Source organism: Saccostrea echinata, unplaced genomic scaffold (genome assembly GCF_033153115.1).
Source record: "Saccostrea echinata isolate AGI-Se365-2 ecotype Australia unplaced genomic scaffold, CSIRO_AGI_Sech_v1 ptg000029l, whole genome shotgun sequence".
NCBI classification, from domain to species: Eukaryota; Metazoa; Mollusca; class Bivalvia; order Ostreida; family Ostreidae; genus Saccostrea; species Saccostrea echinata.
The window spans coordinates 31,136,623-31,164,339 of NW_026889778.1; the positions used below are offsets into that span (position 1 = coordinate 31,136,623).

At 33.8% G+C, this 27,717-nt stretch overlaps 3 protein-coding genes across 4 annotated transcripts in view; 2 read left to right on the forward strand and 1 right to left on the reverse strand.

Moving 5' to 3' along the window:
- LOC133195819 (mitochondrial carnitine/acylcarnitine carrier protein-like) overlaps positions 1 to 25,900 on the forward strand; it is a 243,894-nt gene extending 217,994 nt beyond the window's left edge. The window contains exons 8-9 of one of the 2 annotated variants that reach the window (XM_061331772.1): positions 12,251 to 12,375; positions 25,814 to 25,900. In XM_061331772.1, the coding sequence (XP_061187756.1) occupies positions 12,251 to 12,375; positions 25,814 to 25,873 (185 nt within the window). In that variant the 3' untranslated portion in view covers positions 25,874 to 25,900. The remainder of the gene's footprint in view (positions 1 to 12,250; positions 12,376 to 25,813) is intronic. The other variant, XM_061331773.1, reaches the window with a different exon arrangement.
- LOC133195811 (uncharacterized) lies at positions 3,853 to 10,780 on the forward strand. The gene is made up of 11 exons (XM_061331762.1): positions 3,853 to 4,576; positions 4,966 to 5,096; positions 5,876 to 6,065; positions 6,495 to 6,680; positions 6,955 to 7,057; positions 7,278 to 7,493; positions 7,876 to 8,122; positions 8,485 to 8,559; positions 8,663 to 8,970; positions 9,230 to 9,394; positions 10,138 to 10,780. Exons 1-11 carry the CDS (start codon positions 4,514 to 4,516, stop codon positions 10,161 to 10,163), a joined length of 1,710 nt encoding a protein of 569 aa, XP_061187746.1. The 5' UTR covers positions 3,853 to 4,513; the 3' UTR covers positions 10,164 to 10,780.
- Positions 9,419 to 10,228, reverse strand: LOC133195823 (P2X purinoceptor 7-like). The gene is made up of 2 exons (XM_061331777.1): positions 10,097 to 10,228; positions 9,419 to 9,907 (listed from the first exon to the last, which is right to left on the reverse strand). The coding sequence occupies exon 2, from the start codon at positions 9,890 to 9,892 to the stop codon at positions 9,419 to 9,421; it is 474 nt and encodes a 157-aa protein (XP_061187761.1). The 5' UTR covers positions 9,893 to 9,907; positions 10,097 to 10,228.
- Positions 25,901 to 27,717: the final 1,817 nt, after the last annotated feature.

Sequence of the window (27,717 nt, forward strand, 5' to 3'; positions counted from 1 at the left end):
GGGTCCTCAAAGAATGTCATCTGAAATTTTATGGCTATAATTTTCAAAATTTTTTTAGGTATTAATTGGCTTAGTTGATGCATCTTGGCTCCTCAGAGAATGACAAGTGATAAGTAGGTCACTGTGACCTACTCTCAGGTACAAATTGGCTTAGAATCATTTTGGGTTCTCAGAGGGTTTCATCTAAAATGTAGGTCATGATGACCTACCTTTGGAATTTCAAGGCTGTATCTAAATAAATGTATACAGGATACTAAGAGGCTTCAAATAGAAGTGATAGGTTGTACAGTTTATCAGAAGAGTGATTTAAGGCCCTTGCGCCTATTGTTGTACTTCATTATAAAATTGCTCAAATATTTTTTTTCCAACTAAGTGTCTGATTCGGTACGTGTGTACTATGATTACGCAAGCACGTGGCAAAGGATGCGTGAACATCTATAGATAACATCGTCAATGGTGGCCTACACGTAGACAATGAATATGCAGCTCAAATTAATTGTAACTTGTTTTTAATATCTTTTAACAACAGATGATCATTATCAACAGATTATAAATATAACATTTTCAACAAGCCTACATTCCAACAATAATTTTCTGAAGTTCTAAATACAGCGATAAACAACAAGAAATTGCCCATGTCTCTAGGTAATACTACAATATGTCCAATAGCCATGTTTCACCTGAAAGAAAAAACTATAAAAATCTTACTGTGGTGTAAACATTTTCCAGGAAGAAAGTGCGTATTATATTCAGCCAAATACGGTAGTTAAAATTTAGTCAGTAGAACAAAATCAAAAAGAAAACAACAATAATCAGAGCAACAGTGTAACAACAACACGAAGTTTAAGCCATGACTTTTCTTTTTGCTCTGCTTAGGCATAAGCAGGATAAGTATTGTCCATTCTAACACAGAGAAATGCTAATAGTATCATTGAAAAAAATATGCAGATGACTGGAGATGCCCAGACTCGTGCATTTAACACTACATGTACTATGGAAGTCTTTTTACCAAATTCAGCATTGACCATTGGGATTGCTGAAATTCTAAAAACTGCAAAAGTTCCTTGAAATGAGTAATTAAATATTATAACACTGCATGCAGTGGTACACTTGTTGGTTGATCTGAAATTTATTAATAAAAAATGAACCTCTAGCTTCCATTGATTTTTGGTCGATATTTTGTACATTTTTTTTGTAAAGTTTTTTGATGAACAATGTATAGTATTTTCACCCAAATTCCAGTATTTAAAGACTCCTGTACAGTATTTGGGTCTAAAAATTATCACATATATGACATATTAATTTGTATGCCATTTACGGAATAAATGCAGTATTAAATAACTTATTGGGATTTCACTGTTCAAACTGTTCGTATCGTATAAAAGGTATGAAATAAATAGCAAAATCTCCCCTTTCAGAGATGTTTATAATGTTGCATCTGTATATATATACCGTAAATCTGGAAATTTTTGCTGTAGATAAATTTTTAGCAAATTTGCGCGTGCATTGCATTCGCAAAAATATATTTCTTAAAAATAAATCAACAACAAAAGAATGAAAACAAAAAAATTGCTATTTTTAACAAGATGAACAGGTGTTCATAAGCAGTGGTCGTTTTAAGAAACCTGTTTATACTAACAAGTTAATTACCTGTGATAATCCGTGCATGAGAGTGCCTTCACTTCACGGATGATTTGACAGGCAGTATGTCTCTTTTTAAATTATTTCTCTAAGAGAGGCCAGCCATTTAAGAACAAAAGTTTTATCTGAAGGTTTGTTAAAGCTGACATCGTTTTACATAACTATTTTATGTACATGCATGATTTATTAAATGTTATGAAAACTTTAAATAGTTTAGATGTTTTATCTCGTAAATTCTAATATTTTTATCTGATTGTTGAACATTCGTATTGTTTAGTATTGTATGTACACGTGTAATTTATAGAAAGTACATAATCCGATTATTGAATGTTGGCATCGTTTAATATTGTATGTACAATGTACATGCGTATGCGAAACTTATAAACTGCTATGAAAATTTTAAGCACTTTTTAATTTAAGCACAATGAATGTCAATTCGCAAAAAATTGAAACGTAAAAATTAATCAACAGCTTTTTGACCCAGATTCGCAAAAATAAATCGACGTAAAAATTTCCAGATTTACGGTACTCATGTTATTCAATTCGCTTTCTGTGATAAGTCAATTTAAGTCTTGTCTAACTATATGATGCTTTTTATCATTTTTTTAATGCTTTTAATCATTAAAATCAGTTTTATATAGGTAATGAGGTTAATGTGTACATCAAACTTAATCCATTCATGAATTGAATAACATGATTATGCCAGCTCTTTAGGTTTGCTACCTTTTTTACAACCCGAGGACAGCTTCGCCATCGACGTTGAGGGCCCTTGTTCATTATCATTTTGTATTGCAGAACCTGCAGTTCCCTAAATTCTAATGCTCTTATCTCTTTTATTTTAGAAGCGAGTCTTTTCTCCACCTTTCTAATGTCCTCGCTATCAAACTCCTCAAAATACTCATCACCCAAGTCTGCCATAATTGAGAGGATGTCAGATTTTTCTCGTGAGGACATGTATATAGGATACGTTTCACAACAGAACTTGAAATTCATGTGTACCATGTCAAAAACCCAGACCAAGTCTGAGAAACAATAAGCACACTGAAAAATAAATGTGTATAAAACACGTGAACTTTAGACTTCGTCTAACTCAAAATTTAAACAAAATATTTCAAAGTATACCTGAAACCCACACTATGTGTGCCAAGAAAAATGTCAGTGATTGAAGTATGGCAGTTGGTATTTATACTGGTGATGTCACATGGGTTTTAATTTGTCTTTTAAGCCGGCATGTTATTGGTCAAGAAATATGCTACTGATACTCTGAAAGCTGAAGGCTGTATAAAAAGAATGAATAGTTTTGGTCAAAAAGTTTAAGAAATATTAAAAAAGTTTATTTAATGTTTATTTTAAAAAGTGTTTATTAAAAAAAATATAATGCTGAGAATATTTTAGGCTATTTCATAGCTACCAAATTCATACGGTATAAACTGTTTAGGGCAGTAAATGTCTTATAAACTAAAAAGCTGTTTATAAAAAAAAGTGTTAACTGCTCCAAAACAGTTTCTAGTATACTGTATAAATTAGAAGCTATTAAATTCATTCCTTATGCATTCATTTAATATAGATGATTTCAAATTGTACAAAATTTATTTGTAACGTCAGGCGGATCAATACATTTTTAAGGCAAATTATTGTGACTTAGGAAACAAAGTTTATACAATATAAAGTAAATTTTTATCCAATCAAATGCTGTATTACAACAAGAATATGATGTTAAATGACACTTTGATGTAAATTTTTAACCCCTCACAATGAAGTTGTAGGGAATATAGTAATGCACTTGTGTGTGTGTGTTAGTTTGTCCTTGTGCGAAATGGAAGTGACATAATTTGCATTGGGATCGATGTTGAATGCTTCGTTGATTTATAGATCTATATGCACTTTGCAAGGGGATGCTCAGCTTTGCGATGCCCTTGTTTTTTTCATTTTTTTATGTCACTACATTTTAATCAATTCTACCTTTCACGGTAGCTCAGTCGGTAGAGTGCTTGCTCCGTGATCGGGAGGTCGTGAGTTCGAATCTCGGCTGCGACTGACCTAAGTCGATAAAAAATGGGTAGCAACTGTTCTTTCGCCATGTATTCGGCACTTTGAAGTGAAAGTTGCAGGTCCTTCAGATGAGACCTTAAAAACTGAGGCCCCGTGTCATGGCAGGCGTTGGCACGATAAAGATCCCTCCCTGCTCAATGGCCCTTAGTGCCGATTTAAAGCTCTACTGAAGTCTTTTAAATGCCAAATCGGAGTCGGCCATATTAGTTTTCGATAACCCTACTATCTGCTAACCAAGTACTACCCAGTTGTGAGCTCACGCACGACTGATTTTGTCAGTCGGTTCCAATCGCATCGGATATTACCCAAGGCCTATTAGTAAAACACCTAAGAATTTTTCAATAAAATAAAAAGTTCCGAAGTATCTCGAGTTCTGAGATACTTTTGAAAGCATTCTTGGTGTTGAGCAACTCTGACAACACGCAGTTACACGGTCACAGAAGTTGGTGCTTGTGCAGTCCATGTGCATGCACTGAAAAACTGAAGTTCCTGGTTGTAAATTTCCAACACGAAGGTAAGATAAACGAGCATATGCAAAAGCATCTCAAAAACTCAATTACGAATAAAAACAATATATTTACTATGTAAAGAGTATGTAATGTGGACCTCAGACCGACAAACGTCTGCACTCACCACGGACTGACCGTATTATGTTTTGCCCATGCGCAGAGGAAAATGTTGAGTGAAAATGAAAGTAGGTCCAAAAGCACATGTGTAAACACGGGGGAGCAATTATTATTGTAGTTCACGAATAAAAGTGACGATGGATTAGCGAATTGTAAAATAAAAGCGTTTTATATTGTTTTAGAGTATCAGAAATATGGACATCGATATTTCTGACAATGCTAATAATTGTGAAGATGAAGAAATGGAAGAACAGCATGTAAGTAGTATCTAGAATGCAAAAGTGATATATTGAAGCTTCCGTGCACTGCTAATCTTCAAGCAAGTAATATTCATTTATCGTTTCTTATTCATTTTCTTTAATACAAGTGCGATAGATGCATTGTCTGACTTGACTACCTTCATATAATATATTTACTAGTGCTGTGTTACATGTAACGCATGCATTCAGTTGTGGCACAACCCAATCCATTTTACCATTTCATGAAAAAAAGAAATAATTATGGGATTTGTTTGTCTGTTTTTGTGTTGTTGAAGAGAGACTTTTTAAAAAAAGAAACCAGCCTTTCATGCATTATAATTTATCTAAGTAAATATTACAGTAATGTCAATATACTGTCATTGTCTTTTAAACATGCATGCATACAGGATACTGAGCAAATAAATGAGATCATGAAAGAGATATTTGGATCTTCTGGTGATGAAGATGATGACAATGGTGAAAGTGATGAAGAAGAGGAGGAAGAAGATGAATATGGGATGTGGAAAGATATATCAAGGTTTGTGAAAGGCAAACACTGTAATGCAAAATAAGTAACAAATTTAGGATTTTTTATAACTAAAAATAGCATCTGCTGTAAATGAAAAACTAAGATAGGAAAAAAATATGTAACATTCATTTTTTACCCCACAGTAAAAATCATTGATATAAAATGTCACTTACATTTACATGCATGACTGTATTTCCATTTCTATTTGTTTTTTCTGTGATAACTCTTTGAAAGTTATGTGACTTGATTTCTTGATAATTCTACCGGAATGTAAATTTCGCCAAGCAAAAGGTCAGGAGCTAAGAAGGCCTAATATGCATGTAAATCTTGTGCGCCTGTCTTTGTGTCTGACGTCAGTGGGCAGGAACTATTGAAATTGACCTGGGAGGCCTCGTGTAATTTAAATCTATTAGACAACATTTTATGCAAATTATATTCGACGTTTCCAACTATTGTTGATGCCCTGGCATACCCAACAAACTAGACAGTGATTCCTTAAATTTATGCAATTACTACATTATGTAATCTATACAATTTACTACACAGTGGAATAATTTTACAATTTTACTGTCTTTTGACATGATTAAGATGTCTCAAATTCTTAGGAACTGGATGCAGCGATTTGTTCCCCCTAATGTAAAAAAATATTCTTGTAAAATTGCAGTGTTTTTTGTTTGTTTGTTTGTTTTGAATCACAGATTGCTTGTAGCATGTAACATAAAAGATTTAAATCTTAAATTTGATTATTTTCTCTTATTAAAAAATTGTATTTTAAATTTTCATTCAAGGAATACTGATGAATATGACAAGGAGGAGGTGGATATCCTTTCAGATAGAAGATTTATTGTTGGAGAGAGGGAAATATTGGACCTTATTAAAAGGAGCACTTGCAAAGAGTGTGTTGGACCAATACTCCCCTCTTCTGTTGTTGAAGCAGAGAAAATAGCTGCAGGAGTAAAGTATAAATTTACCTGCAGAGTAAGTATTGCACACCAGTTTGAAGCTCATTTCTAAAGTTTACCAGGGTAATGAAAAGAACATTTAGACTAAGAGGTATTGAGGCTAACTTCAATCCTACTTTACATTAGCATATTTATATTTTTTTTTTTATTAATTGCATTGATATAATGAAGTAAAATACTTTAAAGAAATGATAAACAGGTAGTGAAATTCATGATTTAAATAAAGGATTTGTTAAGAAAAAATGACAATCTACATTATAAGCCTTCAATATTATAAGGAGACAGAATGAAAAAAAATGTATCAATGATGTTTATGGGAAACTTTGAAAAAGGAAAGTTTACAAAGAGAGAAGCATCAATTGAATATAAGAAATATATATAACTATACACTTTTTCATGTAATATTTAACAGAATTTCACATTTTCCACTTCATTTGTATGTCAGAATGGTCATGTAGGAAAATGGATTTCTACACCATTTTATGGAGGGAGAAGTGCTGCTGCAATCCTGCTGCAACTCATGGTTCTTCTCTCTGGGGCATCATGGGATCAGTTTACCATGGGTGCCAAATTTATTAATCTTGCAATAGGATCAGCAAGACAATTCTACAGAATGCAACTTCAGTACAGAGTATGTATTACCAGTAATGCTTGAATGGATTTTCTCTACATTTAAAAAAATCTCATTTATTGTAATATTTTCTGCATTAATTTTTGATAAAATTTTGTCTTCATATTGGGCATATTATATTTGGTAAAAATTATATGCAAAAGCAAAGAATAAAATTTTTAAGTTTCATGTAAAGTCAATGCAGGGATATGAATTGAAATCAAGGACATAGTAAAATACAGTTCTTTCATAAATTTTATATGCTATTACACTACAGTGTAGTTTTGCGAATTAGGTTGCTGTGCAGAAAGTTTTTAAAAAGCACATGGAAAAAGTTGCAGAAAATCTGAGAGAGATTCCTCTTAGCCTGGCTGTGGATGTAAGATATGACACCCCAGGTATAGTATCTTTTAATGCTTATGTGGTGCTTGTAAAAAAAGTTTAATGAATATATTGCACAAGTTGCAAAGCAATATATATTGTCTTTTGAATGTAAACTTGTAATCTTCTTGCCTTCTTGTTCTTTTTTTTTAATTTGAGTATGTTGATTGATATACTTTCACCACATTTCTTATTGAGTAAATTTTTACCACACTAACAATGAAGAAAATTTTGAAGGTTTCTGTGCCAGCAAGTCTACAGCAGTTTTTATGGACATACATTCCAGAAACATTGTACATATGGAAATTGGGGATTCTCGTGAGGTTGGACGGCACAGTCCCAAAATGGAGAGGCTTCTAATTGAGAGGGGTCTCAATTATATTGTTAGTGCTTCACCATATGTAGTGTGGGAAATCATTTCAGATGCGAGTAGAAATATTATTTCTTTAATGCGTAAGTGCATTTTCAGTAATTTAAAAGTATTACTTATAAAAGCATAAAATAAATCAATGAAATATGTAACTGTAAACCTTTATCATATTACTGGTACAATAAAACTTGTCTAATCTGGATGTGTATTCTAAAATTTTGTCTAAAATGATTTAAACATCAAGTCCCCTTCACTAATTGTCTAATCCGGAATATATTCTTATATGGCCAGTTTCTTTGGAACCAGTGGCAGCCAGGTTAGACAAGTTTTACTGTATTTACATACACCCTACAAGGCTAGACATTTTACAATCAAAGTATTTAAATTAAAAGAAATCTTGATAAACATAAATAATTAATAATAAATATTAAAAGTACATGTAAACCAATATTGCATATTTGACAGGTACAGATCCATATAAACATCTTCAGCACAGTTTAGACATCTGGCACAAAGCCAAGAAACTAGCCTTTATGTTGGGAGAAATTGCTAAAAAGGCAGCAAATAAAGATCTTTTGCCTTGGATTCGACCTGTAGTGAATCATTTTTGGTACTGCTGTAGCACTTCAAAAGGGAAAGTTGAAAAATTAGTAAAAAGGTGGTTTGGCATTCTTCATCATGTCACCAACCAACACTTTTGGCCTGGAGGAAGGTAATTGGAAAATCCTTTAAATATTAAATTGTGCATCACTTCCATTAAGCAGATCATAAAATGATATGATATACTCTGTCACAGTATTTGTATATAGAGTTCTTGGCAAAATTAGTTGACCACTTGGATAATTGGGAGTGAGCTAGTTAGTGCATTTGATGCCAAGCATGGGCACCTGATACCAAACTGGTAAAACTACTCACACACTCCTCACTATAAAATATCCACCATTCATACAACTCGAAGCCTCACCAATCTATCACAAACACATATGACCTTTCACACATTCAACTCAATGTATATGAATTAGATAGTTGTATGAATAGACATAAAGAAATTTTATTACGCTTCCATTAATGTAGATGCCATCACCCTACAAACTCATGTTCAAATGAAAAATGGCTCGGAAGGAATTCATCAGGATTTCAGGAACTAAGGTGTGTTTTGGGAAGTTTTCTATGCATAACTCTTTATATCTCTAAAGTCTAAACATATTATTGCATTCTTGATTGAGCTTTAAGTAGTATGTTAATCTTTTAGGAAAATTGTTACAAACAGAGAATGGTGTGGAAGCATGTCATTTTATGTCAACTGTCGCCAAACTTGGGCTATAGAGAACTTTTTTAGCCATACTCTCCTGCACTATGTTCCTAAAAGAGTGTCTTACAGCTATGACTCCTACAGCATTAGAAACATGTTAGCTGTTATGGATCACAACAACCATCTTCATAGGTTACCAGCAGTAACAGAGAGTGGTTTACCACATGTGTATTCCCACTTTTCACGGAAAACCAAGCAGTGGGTTGCATATGAAAAGAAGACAATTAAAGAATACACATACATTCCAAGTATTAAATTTTATGCAATATACATTTTAATTATTTTGAGTTGTTTCAATTTCCCTTTAGAATGTTTTGAAACTATAACAAAATTATTGTACATGTATATACATGCACATAACAATTTTTTGTTTTAGGATAAGAGTGTAAATTCATATGATTTTTTTTACATTCAATTTTCCTGATTACATGTACTGCTATTACTTTATTTGATGAAAATTTCTTGATCATGAAGTTATTAAAGGTAATGTTCTAAATTTAATTTTAGAACTTATTGTAACATGCATGAAGGAAATATATGGGAGTCCTTGTGCAGGTTACACAAGGAGTAAGCAGTCCAAAGACCTTGACAGCATCTCTGCCAATTTATCAGGCATAGAAAATCCTGGATCAAGGCTTTTACTTTCAGAAATGAAAAGCAGAAAAAAGTGTGGTAAGTTTTTAAAAACTAGTGATTTTATTCAGAGTCTGAATTAGCTGAATGATAGCCTCTGTACGCTCCATCTAGTTGGGGAAACCTCCTCCTAACTGCCACAGTCACACAAGATGGCACTGGAACTCTCCTTCCTGCTCCAAGAGGACCATGCTGCCACAAAACAAAATTACGATATGCCTGGTTCCGGAAGGTAGAGGGGGCAAACGAAGGTTCAAGATTAGTATGAAAACTCCAATTCAGAATGTTGGCAATCTCTAGCACATCATGCCGCAAACACAGATTTCTAAACTCTGGTTTTGTGGTAATGCATGGAGATTGACAACAGCATAGGTTCATGCGAGGATCCTCAAATACTTTGCATCCTCCACATAAACACCATGCAATTTCTGAACTGGAGTTTTCATACTGTAATGAACCTTGGATGTAAGATCTTATGAAATCTGGTTCTGCCTCTATAGCTCTTTTCAAAACTTGGCGCATTTCATCTTCATCCATTTGTGTCACAATATCCTACAAGTATAGTAATAAAAGAATTTAGAGTGAGAAAAATGAAACATAAGAGATATATGTTCATTTGGTTAATATATTTAGATGAAAATAATTTCATTGTAAAATATAATTTATGATTCTTTAACCCTTTTAAAAAAATTTCAAGAAGTATTAAACATTTGATAAGCATAACTTATTTTTGGTACATACTTGCAATGTTGAAACCAACTGACTGTCCTCTCTGTTTTCAGGACTTGCTGCTGCCTCCAGCAAATGATTTCTGCTAGGAAGATGTCCCCTGCTGACATTGCGTGTGCTCTGACTAGCATAAGGATGGTAACGAGCAGACTACAACAGTAATAGTTATTGTGAGATCTACGAAATACATGTATACCAATTCTGATTTAGGAGGACCTTATCATAGAGGAAGGGTGAACATCATAACATTAACAGATAGCCAACACTCCTATGTGTAGGATAACAATCCATCATACTTACTTCCTGCGTACTTGTGTTTTCTTTGAATTGACAGCAGGGATTTCGGCAATTGGTACAACCTCTTCTCTTGCATGGGCAGCTTTTACATTTGCCTCTGTTTTCACAGGGACAGCACTGCTAAATGTAAATTTTTATAATACATGTACATGTACAGTGTACTTATTTTTCATAGGTTCATTTGACTTTTAAAATTTATATATAGTACTTATTATTTTCATTATTAATACATTTTTAAAATAACTTTCAATTTGTCAAAACCATTGAAATATATATATTTCCTTGTTTAAATTTAGGTAACATAGGAAAAATTTTATTTTTTCAAATACAGTGGTCTAGAATTATATATATATATATGTATATGTATATGAAATCAATTTGTAAACAGATGTGCATGAAAATTTCATTTTGTTTCTGTATTAAACTTTCAGAATTAAATTGTGAATAATTTTTATGAACTTACAGTATCACAATTTTTTTTATTTAAGTGAAGAGTTTTCAATTTATTGTCAATTACCTAACATTTTAATGATCTTTACAATTTCTGGGGAACTGTTCATTTATAGATGAAAATAAATAGTCTTGAAATATTGTGAGCATCATTTATGGCTGAGAATTTTTTTCATTGCCAAACTGGGCACATTGTTTGTTTCTTTGATACTTTTTTACTTCTGTAAGAAAGCTACAGAGAAAAGATTTGCTGTTTTTTTATGAATTTGTTTTTTAATTGCTGGAATAAAACTATATTCTAAAGTTCAGGAAAAGTTCCTATCAACTGATCAAAGATCTTGAACAGCAGGGTTAATTGCACAAGAAGTTTGCCAAACTACCTACTGAATGTGTCCAAGTAATTACTTTTCCATTGAAAAAGGCAATTTTTCATATGTAAAACAGTCCTCAAAACTTCTAAGATGCATGTGGCATATGTATGATAAAAAAATTAGGAAATGTCATTACCTTTTTTTTTTTTTATTTTTTTTTTTTTTTTGGGTTCTTGGCACACAACTACACATTCAAGTATAGAAATAAATGAAGGAATGGTACTGGTATTCTTTCAGAATTAAATTGTTAACTGAAAAAAAAATTGACCTCTTTTATAAAAATGACTGCATTTTTAGCCAGCATTGAGAATATATACCCCTATACCCCCCAACTCCCATTATGTTTTAAACTGCGTATATGCAATTTAGGTAGATGTTTTTTTTTTAATTTGGGGAATTATACTTTGTTTCCTTGTGAAATTGATAAACAAGTACACTTTTCATGCAAATATTGTACTTTTCTTTCATTTTACAAATAATTACTGCTCCCCAGTCAATGCTTTGAAACGCTTGACCGTAAACAAACGTTTCATTGACCTAGAGTTTGCATGCGTGACCATGCGGTGTCGGTCACGTTTGGAAGTGAGCATTCATATTTGTTGTGCTTGTGTGTTTTGTGCATATATTTACTGAAATTCTCTTACATTGGATGCCATAACGATGTGTTCTGGTCTTGTTGCAACTGTATCTCTTGCAAAATTCGCGATAGGTCTGTAACGGCTACAAACAGTCACCGGCACTTCGAGGTACACAATGTACTTGGTCACTGGAGAAATGCATTGACGCGTGACGAAGAATAAGGTGTATACAGAGTTAGCAAATAACAATAGAACACCACCTAATATGGCGTCTATTGACGAAGTATGGCGGTTGTTTGTTTACATTCGCGGCTATTTTATGATGTCAGTAGAGCTTTAAGGTCAAACTTTGAAGCCCTTCACCGGTATATGGTGACATCTTTATATGAGTGAAAAATGGTCTATTGCTCTTTATACATTAAACATGTGTGAAAAAATGAAATTATTTTATAAAATGAATTTTGTTGTAGCTCCAGAAGGTACATACCCTAATGGTATCAGAGATGTCTTTAAACATCTTCTCAGAAATGAAGGCATTTTTGCTCTGTACAAAGGAGTAACTCCTGTGATGCTGAGGGCTTTTCCAGCTAATGCTGTAAGTTTTATTTACTAAAAATTGCTGATTTAGGTATTGACAATAGAAATTATGTTTAAGAACAAGTGTTTTTTATTTCTTTTTATGCCCTGAGAATGAAGATGGGGACATATTGTTTTTTGCTCACCTCAAAGAAGTTTGGGCTAGCTTATGTATAATAGTATTTATTACATTTTCAACAGTGAAATACTGTAATTTATTTACTGAATAAAAGTGATATTCTGACGTGTGAAAGCATGGTATTCTCACAGTGTAAAAATATTAGAAGTGTGGCAAAATTAACTTAAGATTTTTGTTCCCTTCACGAAGAGTGTTTTTAAATAAATCCCTGGCCTGTTATAAGATAAAGTTAATGAGCCATCCTGACAGAGACTAATAGTTATTCTGCCAAAGTTTTTCCAAATATGTGTTAAAAATCCATGTTTACAACATTTCAATCTCGCAATCACTTAGCTATGACGTCTCAACCATTCAACTATTACGTCACAGCCTATGACATTGTGCTACGAATAGACAGAGGGAAAGGGAAAATCTAAGAAAATGTAATCAACAGAAAATTAAATGTTTTGTAGATGAATATGGAATTTATTTCACTCATGAGACATGATTTTTTGATATTTTCACTCGTGCTTCACACTCGTGAAAATATCAAAAAATCATGTCCTACTCGCGAAAGAAATTCCATATTCATCTACAAAGCATTGAATATCCTCTATATGTATATATACCCCTGGTGTCAGCATCCCAGGTTAAAGTTTTTTAGAGCAGATTTCCTTCCAAGTACTTCTATACCCTATATTAATCAGAGATGCATGGAGGATGCTTCTAATATGTTTCATTGTACCAGTCAAGGTTTCAGATGCTGCAATTTCAGCTAAAGAATGACCAGGTTAATATTTTTGGAGCAGGTTAATGTTTTTGGAGCAGGTATCATTCCAAGTAACTATATTGACTAAGCTTACATGTATGATACATCTAAGGATGCACACTGCCAGGCTTGCTTCAGATGCTGGATCTGACCTACAATTTCCAGGTGAGTGACCAGGTTAAACTTTTTGGAGCAGGTCCAAGACCTAGAAACTGTAAGCCCTATGTTGACCAAACCTGCATGGAAGATTTATCTAAGGATGCACATAAAATTGCATAAATGATGTATCTAGGGTTGCACACTACTAAATTATTCAATTATTAGTAAGGATGTCAACAAATATTTGAGTACTCGACTATCGTTCGATCATACCGACTATAGACTAAAATTTCTGTAGTCGGTTATTTCGTTAGAAATGTGTTTCCTAATAGTAATTTTAAATTCAAGGTAATAAACTTGGATCCGCCCATTTCATTCATTTACAGATCAATGGTCTCGTAAGTAAAAATCAGGGTAAGGTTTAACTGTTCAAAGGAAATTATATGTATGTCGACTTATGTTCGGCAAACATGCCTCCAAAATCTACAGTTTTGGCATACTTTAAAAGAAGTCAGGATGGAAAAACAGTTAAAAGTACGTTATCAAGGTTGTGTGAAACTGAACTTGTATTCTGCAGTGGAACATGCCTAATCCACCAAACATATATACATATCACATTTAAACTTTCCTAGTAAGTTCTCCACAATAATGCCAAAAAAGCAAAGCTGGAAAGAAAAATGTTGCTATCACAAACATGATTATCAAGGATTTTCTACCTCTGATTTGTGTAAATGGAGAGGGCATTCAAGAATTGTTTGGTTTTGCAGATTAAAATTAAAAAGTTTCAACCTGCAATTCCATAAGATCTGATGTAATGCAACTATTCATAAAGAATAAATAAACAATTGTTACAAAATTGTAAATATATGGGGACAGTTATAAGCGTAATAAAACGATGTTTCTTTCTGATGTTAATGTCATACAGTCATTTTAAGATTTTATTGATCGTTTGCAAAAAATCTCATAATTAAAATTTATGGCAAGCCCTCTCTGTTTTCATAAGAGGCACGCTTTAATTGTTTACCAGTCACAGGTCTGTCACGACACATAGAAATGGCTTCAGTTAATGGGTTCATGTACTAGCGTTATGAAAAGAAAGGACAAATGCGAGCGTTTAATATCCTGTATTTAGATAAATTGTGCAGTAAATATTATATTTGAAATCAAGTACATTGGAAACATGTACATGTATTTATATTACTACGTAAATGTTTACGATTCAGAACTTCCTTGTATAATGGTAATAGCGTAGGTTAGATATTGCGAAACTAGTTTATAGAAGACAAATAGTGAAAATAACATGAAAAATTAATTTAAATTTCAAAGAATATTCGACTATCATTCGACTAAAGCCTCTGACTATTCGACTAAGCTGTCCGAATAAAATTAACATCCCTAATTATTAGTTTAGTGAGGGGCTTTGCCTTACTCAAAGACAACATTTGTTGAGAAGAGTTCTGTAATCTCTGATTACCTATGTTTACTCAGTCCTGTCAGACCATGTGTCATTCTGTATATACAAGTATTATCATAATTAAACCTTTACCTTATTTATAACTTTTGATCCACAGAACTAAGAGACTTTATTTTTGGGAAAGTTTTAGATATATTCAGATACATTCAAAACAATTTCATGTCATATCAACAGGCCCTATTACCAGCCTTCTTTTATCTGTATATTCTAGATATGTCATTGATTTAGTCTGAATTTTTAGCTCACCTCAACGAAGTTGGGGGAGCTTATGTAATACTCTCGGTGTCGGCGTCCCAGGATAAAGTTTTTGGAGCAGTTTTCTTTTCAAGTACTTCTATGCCCTATATCAATCAGAGATGCTTGTAGTTGTTTCATTGTACCAGTCAATGTCTCAGATGCTGCAATTTCAGCTAAATGACCAGGTTAATGTTTTTGGAGCAGGTTAAAGTTTTTGGTGCAGGTTAAAATTTTTGAAGCAGGTCTCATTTCCAAGTAACTATAGGCCCTATATTGACCAAACTTGCATGGATAATACACCTAATGATGCACACTACTGGACTTGCTTCAAATGCTAGATCTGACCTATATTTTCCAGAGGAGTGACCAGGTTAAAATTTTTTGAGCAAATCTCATTTCCAAGTAACTATAAACCTTATATTGACCAAACTTGCATGGATGATACATCTAAGGATGCACCTTACTGGACTTGCTTCGGATGCTGGATCTGACCTATATTTTACGGATAAGTGACCAGGTTAAAGTTTTTGGAGCAGATCTCATTTCCAAGTAACTATAAGGCCTCTCTGAACCAAACTTGCATGAATGATGAATCAAGTTGATGAACACTCTCAAACTTGCTTCAGATGCTGGATTTGACTTACATTTTCTGGGTGAGTGACTAGTTTAAAGTTTTTAAATAAGTCCATTCCCAAGTAACTGCAAGCCCTATCAGACCAAAATTGCATAAATGTTGCATCTAGGGATGCACATTACTAGATTATTAGTTTAGTGTGGGACTTTACCTTACTTAAAGACAACATTTGTTGAGGTGAGCTCTGTATTCTCTGATTACCTTTAATTTAAAGCCCTATCCCCACCCCCCACCTTTAATCCCCATCCTCGCATAGACACATACTAAGTATTTCTTTTTGTTACAGCAATTATGTCTCTCTGACTCTATGATTCCTTTGTAGGTTTCTCTAAGGTGGCCTGTTTTATTTGATAATAAGACAGTTTGCTCATTCTTTGAGCAGCTTTATTTACAAGCTTCAAAATCATGCAGCTGGCCCAAACAGTCGCAGCCATTGTTTGCCAGCTCTCTTGGGTGTTGGAAACTTTTTTATACTGATATAAGCAAGTGTAAGCTCATGATCCAGCATATCATGTGACTTTCGTTATCAGCCGCAGCAGTGGCCAATCAATTCCTGGTTGTTTTAAAAAGTGTACATGGGGAAATAAGGTGTTATTTTTAGCTCACTTCGACGAAGTTGAGATGAGCTTATGCTACACCCCCAGCATCCGCGTTAATGTCGGCATTCAGGTTAAAGTTTTAGGAGCAAGTCCATTCCCAAGTAACTTTAAGCCCTACCTGGATCAAACATAGACAATGCATGTAGGGATGAACTATTTCTAAACAACTTGTTTATAGATATTGTTTTTGTAAATTTTTAGTCAATGAAATTGATGAACTTCAGGCATTAATTTCAAAGCACATATTATTTGATATAGTCTAAGAATAATTTGCTGATTTATTGTCAAGACAAAAAAGGAAATAAAATACTAATTTTTTTAAAGAAAGTTTAATAATTTATCATAATATCGAGATATGCATGGTATCGTGTTATATGTATCGAGATACGTATTGTATCGCAAGAACTGTGTATTGTCCCACCCCTAATGAGTGACCAGGGTAATGTTTTTGCAGTAGCTGTATAAAATTTCGGTCTGTTATGATTTAACTTCCATAGATGATGCATCTTGGGATGAAAACTTCCAGACTTGCTTTGGATGTTGGAACTGACCAAAGTTTTCTTGATTAGTAAAAAGGCTAAAAGTTTTTTTGAGCAGGTCTATTTCCAAGTAACTCCAAGTCCTACTTAAACCAAACTTGCATGGGTATTGATCTTGGGATGTATACTGACTAGAAAAAAAATATGATGTGAGATTTGCCTTACTTATAATTTAATTTTCCATCATTAAGTGTATAAAATAAGACAATTTCTCCTTCAAAAATGCCTTCAAATTGTACACATTTTAAACGCAATGTTAAGCAGATTGATACATTTTTGACGTAAGTCATTGTGACATAGGCAACACAGGTTATACAATATGTACACTAATTTTTTATCCAATCGAAGCATTGCAACCAAATTTAAATTATTTATTGATAGCATGCATTAAAGTAATGAATATGTAATTTTAAAAATAGTTTTATATTATCTCTTAATTATTCTTATTAATGCATTTCAATTTTTGTCAATTTCAATCAAATATTAAATTTATAATTTTAAAAAAAAAAAAAATCTTAAATGTGCTCCCCAGCATAGGAGTGTATAATGTTCAAAAGCAACTTGATATGATCGCAAGTTTCTTGAAAATAACAGTATTTATAAAAATTGAGAAAATATTCCTCCTTAATTTTGTTTTGAATTTATGACAGTTGCAAATTACAAAACAATAAATTTTAAATACTTCATATTTATTGTGATGTCCATCATTATTATATTCATGCCTGCAGAAACCATAGGCATCATGTGACATAAGATCAGTACATGGAACGTTTGTGGCCGATTTGATTCTTTGCATCAAAATATTATCTTGTATTATTGTGTGAAGACATATTATCTCATTTTTGAGTTTTTGTCACAAAGGAAAAAGATATGAAGGACCTTACATACCCCTAACCAACCCTTAGCACAATACCAATTCATATTTTATATTATTATACATGTACCTCTTTTGAGAATACTCAAATTTGATTGGCTTGTAAGAAGTTTTTAAAACTCAATAATGACTCCAAAAAGTACTGTTTACAGCAATAATGACCTAGGAATCATTGCAAGTGGGGTATAATGACCCGGTCATTACATGTATAAATAATTACCTCTAAAAATGTTCTGTTGATCTAAATTCAGTTCAAATTAAAAATTTATGCATATAGTAATGATTGTTCATTACAAAAAAAAATGCCATTATAAATATATGTATAGTCTTTTTATGATACTGAATACAATTGAACTTAAGATGCATCATAAAAAATTATCGTTTTTGAAACTTTCATTACAATGTCAAATTCAATGAATGCAGACTCAGCTTTTTTATACAGTAAATGTTTGCACCAGATTGTCATTGTACTCGTGAATGGTGTTTGAGAATTTATAAAAATGTATGTTACTGACAAATCACGGAGTGTTTTGATAAATTGGCAGTGCAAAAACTTACAACTTGCAGGTGAAAAGTAAAGAACTTCACAAACGAACCCCGATCCCGATGGAAAACTGGTAAAAACAGTTTGTAGGCCTAATACACAATTGATTATTAGCTCTTCTGAGCCAAAGGCTCAAAGAGCTAATGCTATGGCCATTTGTGTGGTGTGCGTAAACTTTTTAGAATATGGGGCATAACTCAAGAACCCCTTATTGTCAAATTTGTCACAGGGTATCCTTGGCCCAAGGGCTCCCGTTTATACTAAAACTAGGGTTGTGACCCTTAAACAAGGGAAGATACTAGGTAAATAAAACCAAGAGTACTGGTTGCTAAAAAATCTTCTTCTCAAGAACCAATGACAGATTATCACCAAACTTACACAAAAGGATGAGGATATGTTGTAGATTAAAATTTGCACAGGGATTTACGCTGGGGCAAAAGGCATGGTCTCAAGGTCACTTCAAAGTTGACCAAAAATTACATTTTATTGAAATATTGATATTTTGCTTACTATAAGAACTAGGATCATAAAATCTTGTCAGTTGATGCATCTAAGGACCTCATATCATGTTGACTCAAAAGTAGGTCATGGTGACCTACTTTTAGCTCATCTGAGCTGAAGGCTCAAGAGAGCTTTTCTGATTGCATTTTGTCCATCATCCATCTGTCCATAAGTCCATCTGTCTATCTGTAAAATTTTCATATTTTTGACTTTTTCTCAAGAACCACTGGACCAATTTCAACCAAACTTGCCACAAAGTATTCTTGGGTAAAGGGAAATCAAGTTTGTTCAAATGAAGGGCCATGCCCTCTTCCAAGGGGAGATAATTAAAAATTAGTGAAAAATTAATGGCATCTTTTAAAAATCTTCTTCTCAAGAACCACAGGGCCAGGAAAGAGGAAACTCATGTGGAAACATCCTTAGGTAGTGTAGATTCAAGTTTGTTCAAATCATGACCCCCGGGGGTAGGGTGGGATCACAATGGAGGATCAAAGTTTTACATAGAAATATATAGGAAAAATCTCCTCAGGAACAGCAAAGCTATGATTGGTCATATTTACGTGGAAGCATCCTCAGGTAGTGTAGATTCTATTTTGTTCAAATCATGAACCCCGGGAGTAGGGTGGGGCCACAATGGGGGATCAAAGTCTTACATAGGAATATATAGGAAAATATCTTCTTCACAAGAACAGCAAAGCTATGATTGGTCATATTTACATGAAAGCATCCTCAGGTAGTGTAGATTCAAGTTTGTTAAAATGATCATCCCTGGGGATAGGGTGGAGCCAAAATGGGGGATCAAAAATTTTACATAGGAACATATAGGAAAAAAATTCTTCTCAAGAACAGAAAAGCTATGTTTATTCATATTGATATGGAAGCATCCTCAGGTAGTGTAGATTCAAGTTTGTTCAAATGATGACCCCTGGGATAGGGAGGAGCCACAATGGGGGATTATATTTTTACAAAGGAAAATATAGGAATTTTTTAAAACAAGAGGCCCATAGACTGCATCGCTCACCTGAGCACATTGGCTAGGCAAAAGCACAAATCAGTTCAGTATTGAAAAGATTACTGGGGGATGGGGGGGGGGGGGCTTGAATTTTAAACTACCTGTTGATGCTTCCATGTTGATATAACAAATGGCTTTGTTGTACTTGAGAAGATTTTTTTTTTAAAAATCCCATATATTCCTTTGTAAAAATTTGATCCCCCATTGTGGCTCCTCCCTATCCCAGGGGTCATCATTTGAACAAACTTGAATCTACACTACCTGAGGATGCTTCCATATCAATATGAATAAATATAGCCTTTTTTGTTTCCATATCAAAATGACTAATCATGGCTTTGCAGTTCTTAAGAAGAAGGTATTTTCCTACATATTTCTATTTAAGACTTTGATCTTCCATTGTGGCCCCACCCTACCCCTCGGGGGTTATGATTTGAACAAAATAGAATCTACACTACTTGAGGATGCTTCCATATAAATATGACTCATCATGGCTTTGCTGTTCATGAGAAGAAGATTTTTAGAGGTTTTTCCTATATATTTGTAAAACTTTGATCCATTATTGTGGCCCCGCCCTACCCCCCGGGGGTCATGATTTGAACAAAATTGAATCTACACTACCTGAGGATGCTTCCACATGAGTTTCATCTTTCCTGGCCTTGTGGTTCATGAGAAGAAGATATTTAAAAGATACTCTTAATTTTTCACTAATTCTTTATTATATCCCCTTAAAAGACAGCATGGCCCTTCATTTGAACAAACTTAAATCCCCTTCACCCAAGGATACTTTGTGGCAAGTTTGGTTGAAATTGGCCCAGTAGTTCTTGAGAAGAAGTCGAAAATGTTATTAGTTTACAGGCAGAAAGACGGACGCTGGACAAAAAGTGATCAGAAAAGCTCACTTGAGCCTTATGCTCAGGTGAGCTAAAAAATCTACTCAAGTACAACAAAGCTATTTGTGATATTGACATGGAGGCATCATCAAGTAGTTTAAGATTCAAGCCCCCCCCCCCCCCAGCCAATGTGCTCAGGTGAGCAATGTGGCCCATGGGCCTCTTGTTAAATTTTGCGGCCATTCTTTTTCAAAATGATTTAAAGGCATATTTTGAACAATTTAAGGCCTATGATCATCAAATTTTGTCAGCTGATGCATCTTGGGTCCTCATAGTAAGTCAACTAAAAAGTAGGTCACCTTTACCTAAATCTGTGACCTACTTTTGAAATTTTATGGTTATAATTAAATAATTTAGGTATTAATTGGCTTAGAATCATCAAACTTAATTAGTTGATGCATATTGGGTTCTCAGAGAATGACAAGTGATAAGTAGGTCACCATGACCTATTCTCAGGTGCTAATTGGCTTAGAATCATCTTCGGTTCTTGGAGTGTTTAATCTAAAATGTAGGTCATGATGACCTACATTAGGAATTTCAAGGCTTATCTAAATATACAGGACACTTAGAGGCTTCAAATAGATGTGGTAGGTTGTACAGTTGATCAGAAGAGTGATTCAAGACCCTTGGGCCTATTGTTTTAGTAATTAAGCCTACAAAAATTGTCTTAACTTATATCGGTATAATAAAACAATTGATTACCCGTTATGAGTTTAACATGGTGGAATATGGACCATTGACCTGGCCCACTCGCTGACCTGACCTGACCTTGGCTGCTACAGAGCCTCAGTCAGGTCAGGTCATCTCATTGGCCAGGTTTCGGGTCCTTTTTTCACCATGTCGACTTCATAAGGGGTAATTAATTGTATAATGTAAAACGTATGTTTAAAATCAGTTTTGTGTTCAACATACTACAAAAAAAATTATTATAATTTGTGATACTACATTTTGTTTTGATTACATTTTATGTTTTCCTCAACACAAAATTAAATGGTGCAAAAGATAAAAATCAAACAGTGCGTTATTACACTTTGTGTCAAGATCAAGGTAGAATATAATGATGCAAAATGTAATAATCCAAAAATCATATTAAAAAAGTCTGATTTTGCATTATAATACATTCTGCATAAATCTCAATGCAATCTGTAATAATGCAAAATGTAATTAGCCTAAAAAGTTTCCGAAGCCTCGAGTGAGCTTTTCTGATCAAAGAGTGTGCGGCGTCTGTCTGTCGTCTGTAAATTTTTCACATTTTCAATTTCTTTTCAAGAACCACTGATCCAATTTCAAGTTTGTTCACAGTAAGTGCCACACCCTCTTTCAATTGGAGATAATTAAGAATTCATAAAAATTTGGTGGCATCTTTTAAAAATCTTCTTCTCAAAAACCACTGAGATGAATCTTACGTAAAAGCTTCATTACATACTCTAGATTCAAATTTGTTCATATCATAACCCCTGGGGATGGGATGGGGCCAAAAGAGGGGGTCAAAGTTTTACATAGGAATATATAAGAAATATCTTTTAAAATCTTCTCAAGAATGGCATCTCAGGTTAAAGTTTTTGGAGCAGTTTTCTTTTCAAGTACTTCTATGCCCTATATCAATCAGAGATGCATGGAGGATGCTTCTAGTGTATTTCATTGTACCAGTCAAGGTTTCAGATGCTGCAGTTTCTGCTAAAGAATGACCAGGTTAATGTTTTTGGAGCAGGTTAAGGTTTTTGGACCAGGTTAAAGTTTTTGGACCAGATCTCATTTCCAAGTAAGTATAAGCCCTATATTGACCAAACTTAAATGGATGATACATCTTAGGATGCACACTACTGGACTTGCTTTGGATGCTGGATCTGACCTATATTTTCCAGATGAGTGACCAGATTAAAGTTTTTGGAGTAGAGCTCCTTTATAAGTAAGTATAAGCCCTATGTTGACCAAACTTGTATGGATGATACATCTAAGGATGCACACTACTGGACTTATTTCAGATGCTGAATTTGACCTATATTTTCCAGATGAGTGACCAGGTTCAAGCTTTTGGAGCAAATCTCATTTCCAAGTAAGTATAAGCCCTATATTGACCAAACTTGCATGGATGATACATCTAAGGATGCACACTATTGGACTTGCTTTGGATGCTGGATCTGACCTATATTTTCGGGATGAGTAACCAGGTTAAAGTTTTTGGAGCAGATCTCATTTCCAATTAATTATGTATCTATCTGAAACAAACTTGCATGGATGATGCATCAAGGGACAAACTCTCTCAAACTTGCTTCAGATGCTGGATTTGACTTACACTTTCTGCATGAGTGACTAGTTTAAAGTTTTTAGATAAGTCCATTCCCAAGTAACTGCAAGCCCTATCAGACCAAAATTGCATAAATGTATCTAGGGATGCACACAACTAGATTATTAGTTTAGTGTGGGACTTTATCTTACTTAAAGACAACATTTGTTGAGGTGAGCTCTGTATTCTCTGATTGCCTATGTTTTCACTACAGTATTTATTGATATTCTTATTATTTGAATTTTTATTTTTAAAAAATTGCTCCATAGACTTCAATGCAATCTTTGTTGAGTACTTAAGTTCTGGGTGTAGTAAATCTGAAGAGGATTGAGACAACTGGTTCTTATCTATTAATGGGAACCTAGGGAGAAACACGGTGCAAGTAGTACCTTACCCAGTCCCCAATCTCTAGATAAAAGAGAAAATTTAATTACTATGTGATATACCCTCAGACATAGCTGTCCAATCATTAACTCAGACAAAGTAAAAGGAAAACCTATATATATGTCCCTTGTAAGAACATGATCACACACATTACATAGGAAATATCTTTGAAATCTTCTTCTCAAGAACAACTAAGCCATTATTATTAGTCATATATATACAGAAGCAACCTTAGGTATTGTGCAATCAAGTTTGTTCAAATAATGACCCCCAAGGGGTTGGGGCACAACAGAGGGTCAAAGTTTTGCATAAGAATATATAGGAATCATCTTGAAAAAATCTGCTGCTCAAGAACAGCAAAGCCATGATTAGTCATATTATTATAGGAGCATCCACACGTAGTGTAGATTCAAATTTGTTCAAATTTACGATGGGTAGGGTGGGGCCAATGGCCAGTCAGAGTTTTACATAGGAATACAGTAAAACTCATTTAGTATGAACACGGATATAGCGAATTCACAGATGTAGCAAAGTTTTTCGGGATCCCCAGCAAAATTCTTTGTTAAATTTTATAGTTATAACAAACTCTTTTATGACGAATTTACAGATATAGCAAACTGGTTTTGAGTCCCGTAGAGGTTAAAAATAATGAAATTGACATCTTTTATAGCAAATTTTTAAAGATCTCAAAATTTGATATATTGAACTGACTTATTTTTGGTAAGTATTTGTATATGAAATTCAATTCATAATAAAACCTTAGTTATCCAAGGCATGTTTTGTAATAATTGCTTCCCTAACATATTCGGTAGCAATACTTGAAGGAAAACGTATATATTGCGAATTTGCTATATATAGTTATACGAATTCGTCATACGGATATAGCAAATTACGGATATAGCGAATTAAAATCACAGATCCCCAGGACTTCGTTATAACCGAGTTTTACTGTACATAAGAAAACAAGATGTGTTTGTGAAACACTGATGCCCCCGTATGGCAACTTATAGCAAAGGTTACTTAAATGCAAATCAAATATGTTGGTACCCAAAGTAAGGTGTTATCTCGAGGAATAAACCTGTGAAATATGAAAGCCCAATAGCAATCATTGAGTAGATATGGAAAAGGTTAAAGTTTTTTCAAAAGTATGTTAAACATCAAGATCAAGGACAAATGGTCAAAATTAATGATGCCCAAGGAAAGGCATTCTCCCAAGAAATACACAGGTGACATAAGAAAGCTGAAGCACCAATCGTTCAAAAGTTATTTCCAAGGTAAAAGTTTTCCAAAAGTAGGTCAAACTCCAAGGTCAAAGGGTCAAAGTTGTTGGAATCCAAAGAAAGGTCTTGTCACAAGAATTACAAATGTGAAGTATGAAAACCCTAGCACCAACCGTTCAAAAGTTATGGCCAAGGTTAAAGTTTTCCAAAAGTAGGTCAAACTCCAATATCAAGGTCAAAAGGGTCAAAGTTGTTGGCATCCAAAGGAAGGTATTTTCACAAGGTTTACACATGTGAAATATGAAAGCCCTAGCATCAATTGTTCAAAAGTGATGGCCAAGGTTAAAGTTTTCCAAAAGTAGGTCAAACTCCAAGGTCAAAGGGTCAAAGTTGTTGGTACCCAAAGAAAGGTCTTATCAGGATTCCACATTTGAAGTATTAAAGCCCTAGCACCAATTGTTCAAAAGTTATTGCCAAGGTTAAAGTTTGGGGAGTAAACTTTGGTCCAAAACTCTTTATCCGACTTCCTAACCAGTGTGCTCAGTGAGCGCTGTGGTCCATGGACCTCTTGTGTGTTATTACATTCTGCATTGATCTTGACGCAAAATATAATACCGTATATACTCGCCTATAAGGGGTTTTTTTGGGGAGTAAACTTTGGTCCAAAACTCTTTATCCGACTTATACGTGAGTTATAAAAAAGATTGATATTTTAGCGAGTCAATCCCTCTAATTTAAGCTTAGAAAATACAACCCACTTATAGGCAAGTATATACGGTAATGCAAAATGCAATGATCCCAGTTTATTGCATTTTGCGTTGTAACAATGCCTTTAAAAATTTAGCACCAGTTATATAAAAATGTGCTATTCAAAACTAGACTTAAACATACAGAGAGAAACTTTGAAATCCCTTTGCAGTATTTAAACAAGAGCATCCATTGCCAACCAATAAGAAATATCACATTTAGTCCTTGGTAAATGTTACATGGATCTTATTTCAACATATAATTACTTTCATTTTTGAATGTATGATTTATAAAATTAAATGAATTAAATAATTACTTTTAAATATTATTTTTCCATATCAACATATGCAATTATAGCAGATTTTAAAAATATGTTTATCCTGTATTTAAGAGATTAGGTCTTCAGCTATTTAAAATGGTCATTATTACATTTGCATTGCTGCGATCATTACTCTGAAAATGTTCAGAAGTTTAAACTTTGTACGGAACCTATTCAAATTATTCAGTGAAGATTTTTTGTCTATTGCAGGCATGTTTCCTGGGTTATGAAGTTACAATGAAAGCCCTTGATTGGATATATCCAGAGTAGTCTAGGAATATAGAGAGATATAGTGTATTTTTACGTTATTTTTGTAAATGTGCAAATTATATATGTTTAAAGAAAAATTACATCATGTCTGTAGGTAAATGTATATATGAAAAACAATTACCATTGAAATAATTCAAATAAATGAAATAATTATGAATTTTTTATCACCAAGTATCAGGTCACCTGTATCACTAGGGTGACTTAATACCATTGTCTTATTGTCAAACCATATTTGGTATGTAATTGAATCAAAAATGAATTTCAAACTAGAATTTCAATCCAATGTTTTCTCGGACATCTGTATCAAATTGTACATGCCCATTCCATTGCCTATCATAAAATATTTTGACTGTAATAGATGGAAATGACATAAGCTGCATATTTCCAATTTTGCCAGTTAATATTCTGCGATCTTATTTGGGACACTTTGAAATTTAGGATCATCAAACTTTGTCAGTTGATGCATCTTTAGTCCTCGGAGTGTGTCAACCAGAAAGTAGGTCACCTTGACCTACTTTTGCAATTTCATGGCTTAATTTAAATATTTCAGATGGCTTACAATCACCAAAATTTGTCAGTTGATGCATCTTGAATCTTTGGAGTGTTCAACCAAAAAGTAGGTCACTGTGTCCTACTTTTGGAATTTGATGGCTATTTCAGTTACTAATTGGCTTAAAATCATCAAGTTTTGTCAGTTGATGCATCTTGAGTACTCGGAGTGTATCAACCAAAAATTTAGGCACTGTGACCTACTTTTTATACCCCACGCAACAAGTTGTGGGGGGTATAATGTTTTTGCCCCATCCATCAGTCAGTCAGTCCGTCAGTCCTGTTTTTTTGTCAGCGCAACTCCTCATAAACTGCTGCACAGAATTTCGTCAAACTTCTCAGATATTTAGGACACAATGCGTAGATCTGCATATTACCAGGAAATTCCAATTCCTTTTTTTTCTGGGAATTCCTGCACTTTTCAACTTAGATTTTTGGCCTTATCTTGAATATAGAGATGAACAGTTTGTCAGTGCAACTCCTCATAAACCGCTGCACAGAATTTTGTCGAACGTTGCAGATATATAGGACACAATGCTTAGATGTTCATATTACCAAGAAATTTCAATTCCTTTATTTTTTCTGGGAATTTCGGCACTTTTCAACTTAGATTGTTGGCCATGTCTTGAACTAGAGATGAACAGTTTGTCAGCGCAACTCCTCTTAAACCGCTGCACAGAATATGGTCAAACTTTGCAGATATTTAGGACACAATGTGTAGATGTGCGTATTACAAGGAATTTCCAATTCCTTTATTTTTTCTGGGAATTTCTGCACTTTTCAACTTAGATTTTTGGCCATATCTTGAACATGGAGATGAACAGTTTGTCAGCGCAACTCCTCTTAAACCGCTGCACAGAATTTGGTCAAACTTTGCAGATATTTAGTACACAGTGCGTAGATGTGCATATTACTAGGAAATTCCGATTCCATTATTTTTGCCCTAAGAGTTTTGCATATTATTGAAGAAACTTTCCAGCTAGGTAATAAGGAAATCCACTGGAATAAGCTTTTGTAATGAAATCTTATGTGAAATATTTTATGACCTTAAAAGACCCCTATTGATTTTGAGATCAAAATATTAATGATTTAGCACACACACACACACAAAATCTTGGATAGTTCTCATCCCCCCCCCCCCCACCACCACCACCAATTGGTGCTTTGCCTTGAGTTAAATAATTTCATAAGAACAGTATATAAACAAATTCATATGACTACATCATAATTTTGTTTCCATCAATTATATAAATGTGTAAATTGTCATGTGTTCGGCATGGACTTGCACTCATTAA

Coding starts and splice junctions, on each gene's coding strand:
- LOC133195823 (XM_061331777.1), bottom strand. CDS start 9,892: ATGGATGAAGATGAAATGCGCCAAGTTTTGAAAAGAGCTATAGAGGCA.
- LOC133195811 (XM_061331762.1), top strand. CDS start 4,514: ATGGACATCGATATTTCTGACAATGCTAATAATTGTGAAGATGAAGAA. Junction 6,066..6,494: donor AGTATAAATTTACCTGCAGA/GTAAGTATTGCA, acceptor TTTGTATGTCAG/AATGGTCATGTAGGAAAATG. Junction 8,123..8,484: donor CACTTTTGGCCTGGAGGAAG/GTAATTGGAAAA, acceptor CCATTAATGTAG/ATGCCATCACCCTACAAACT.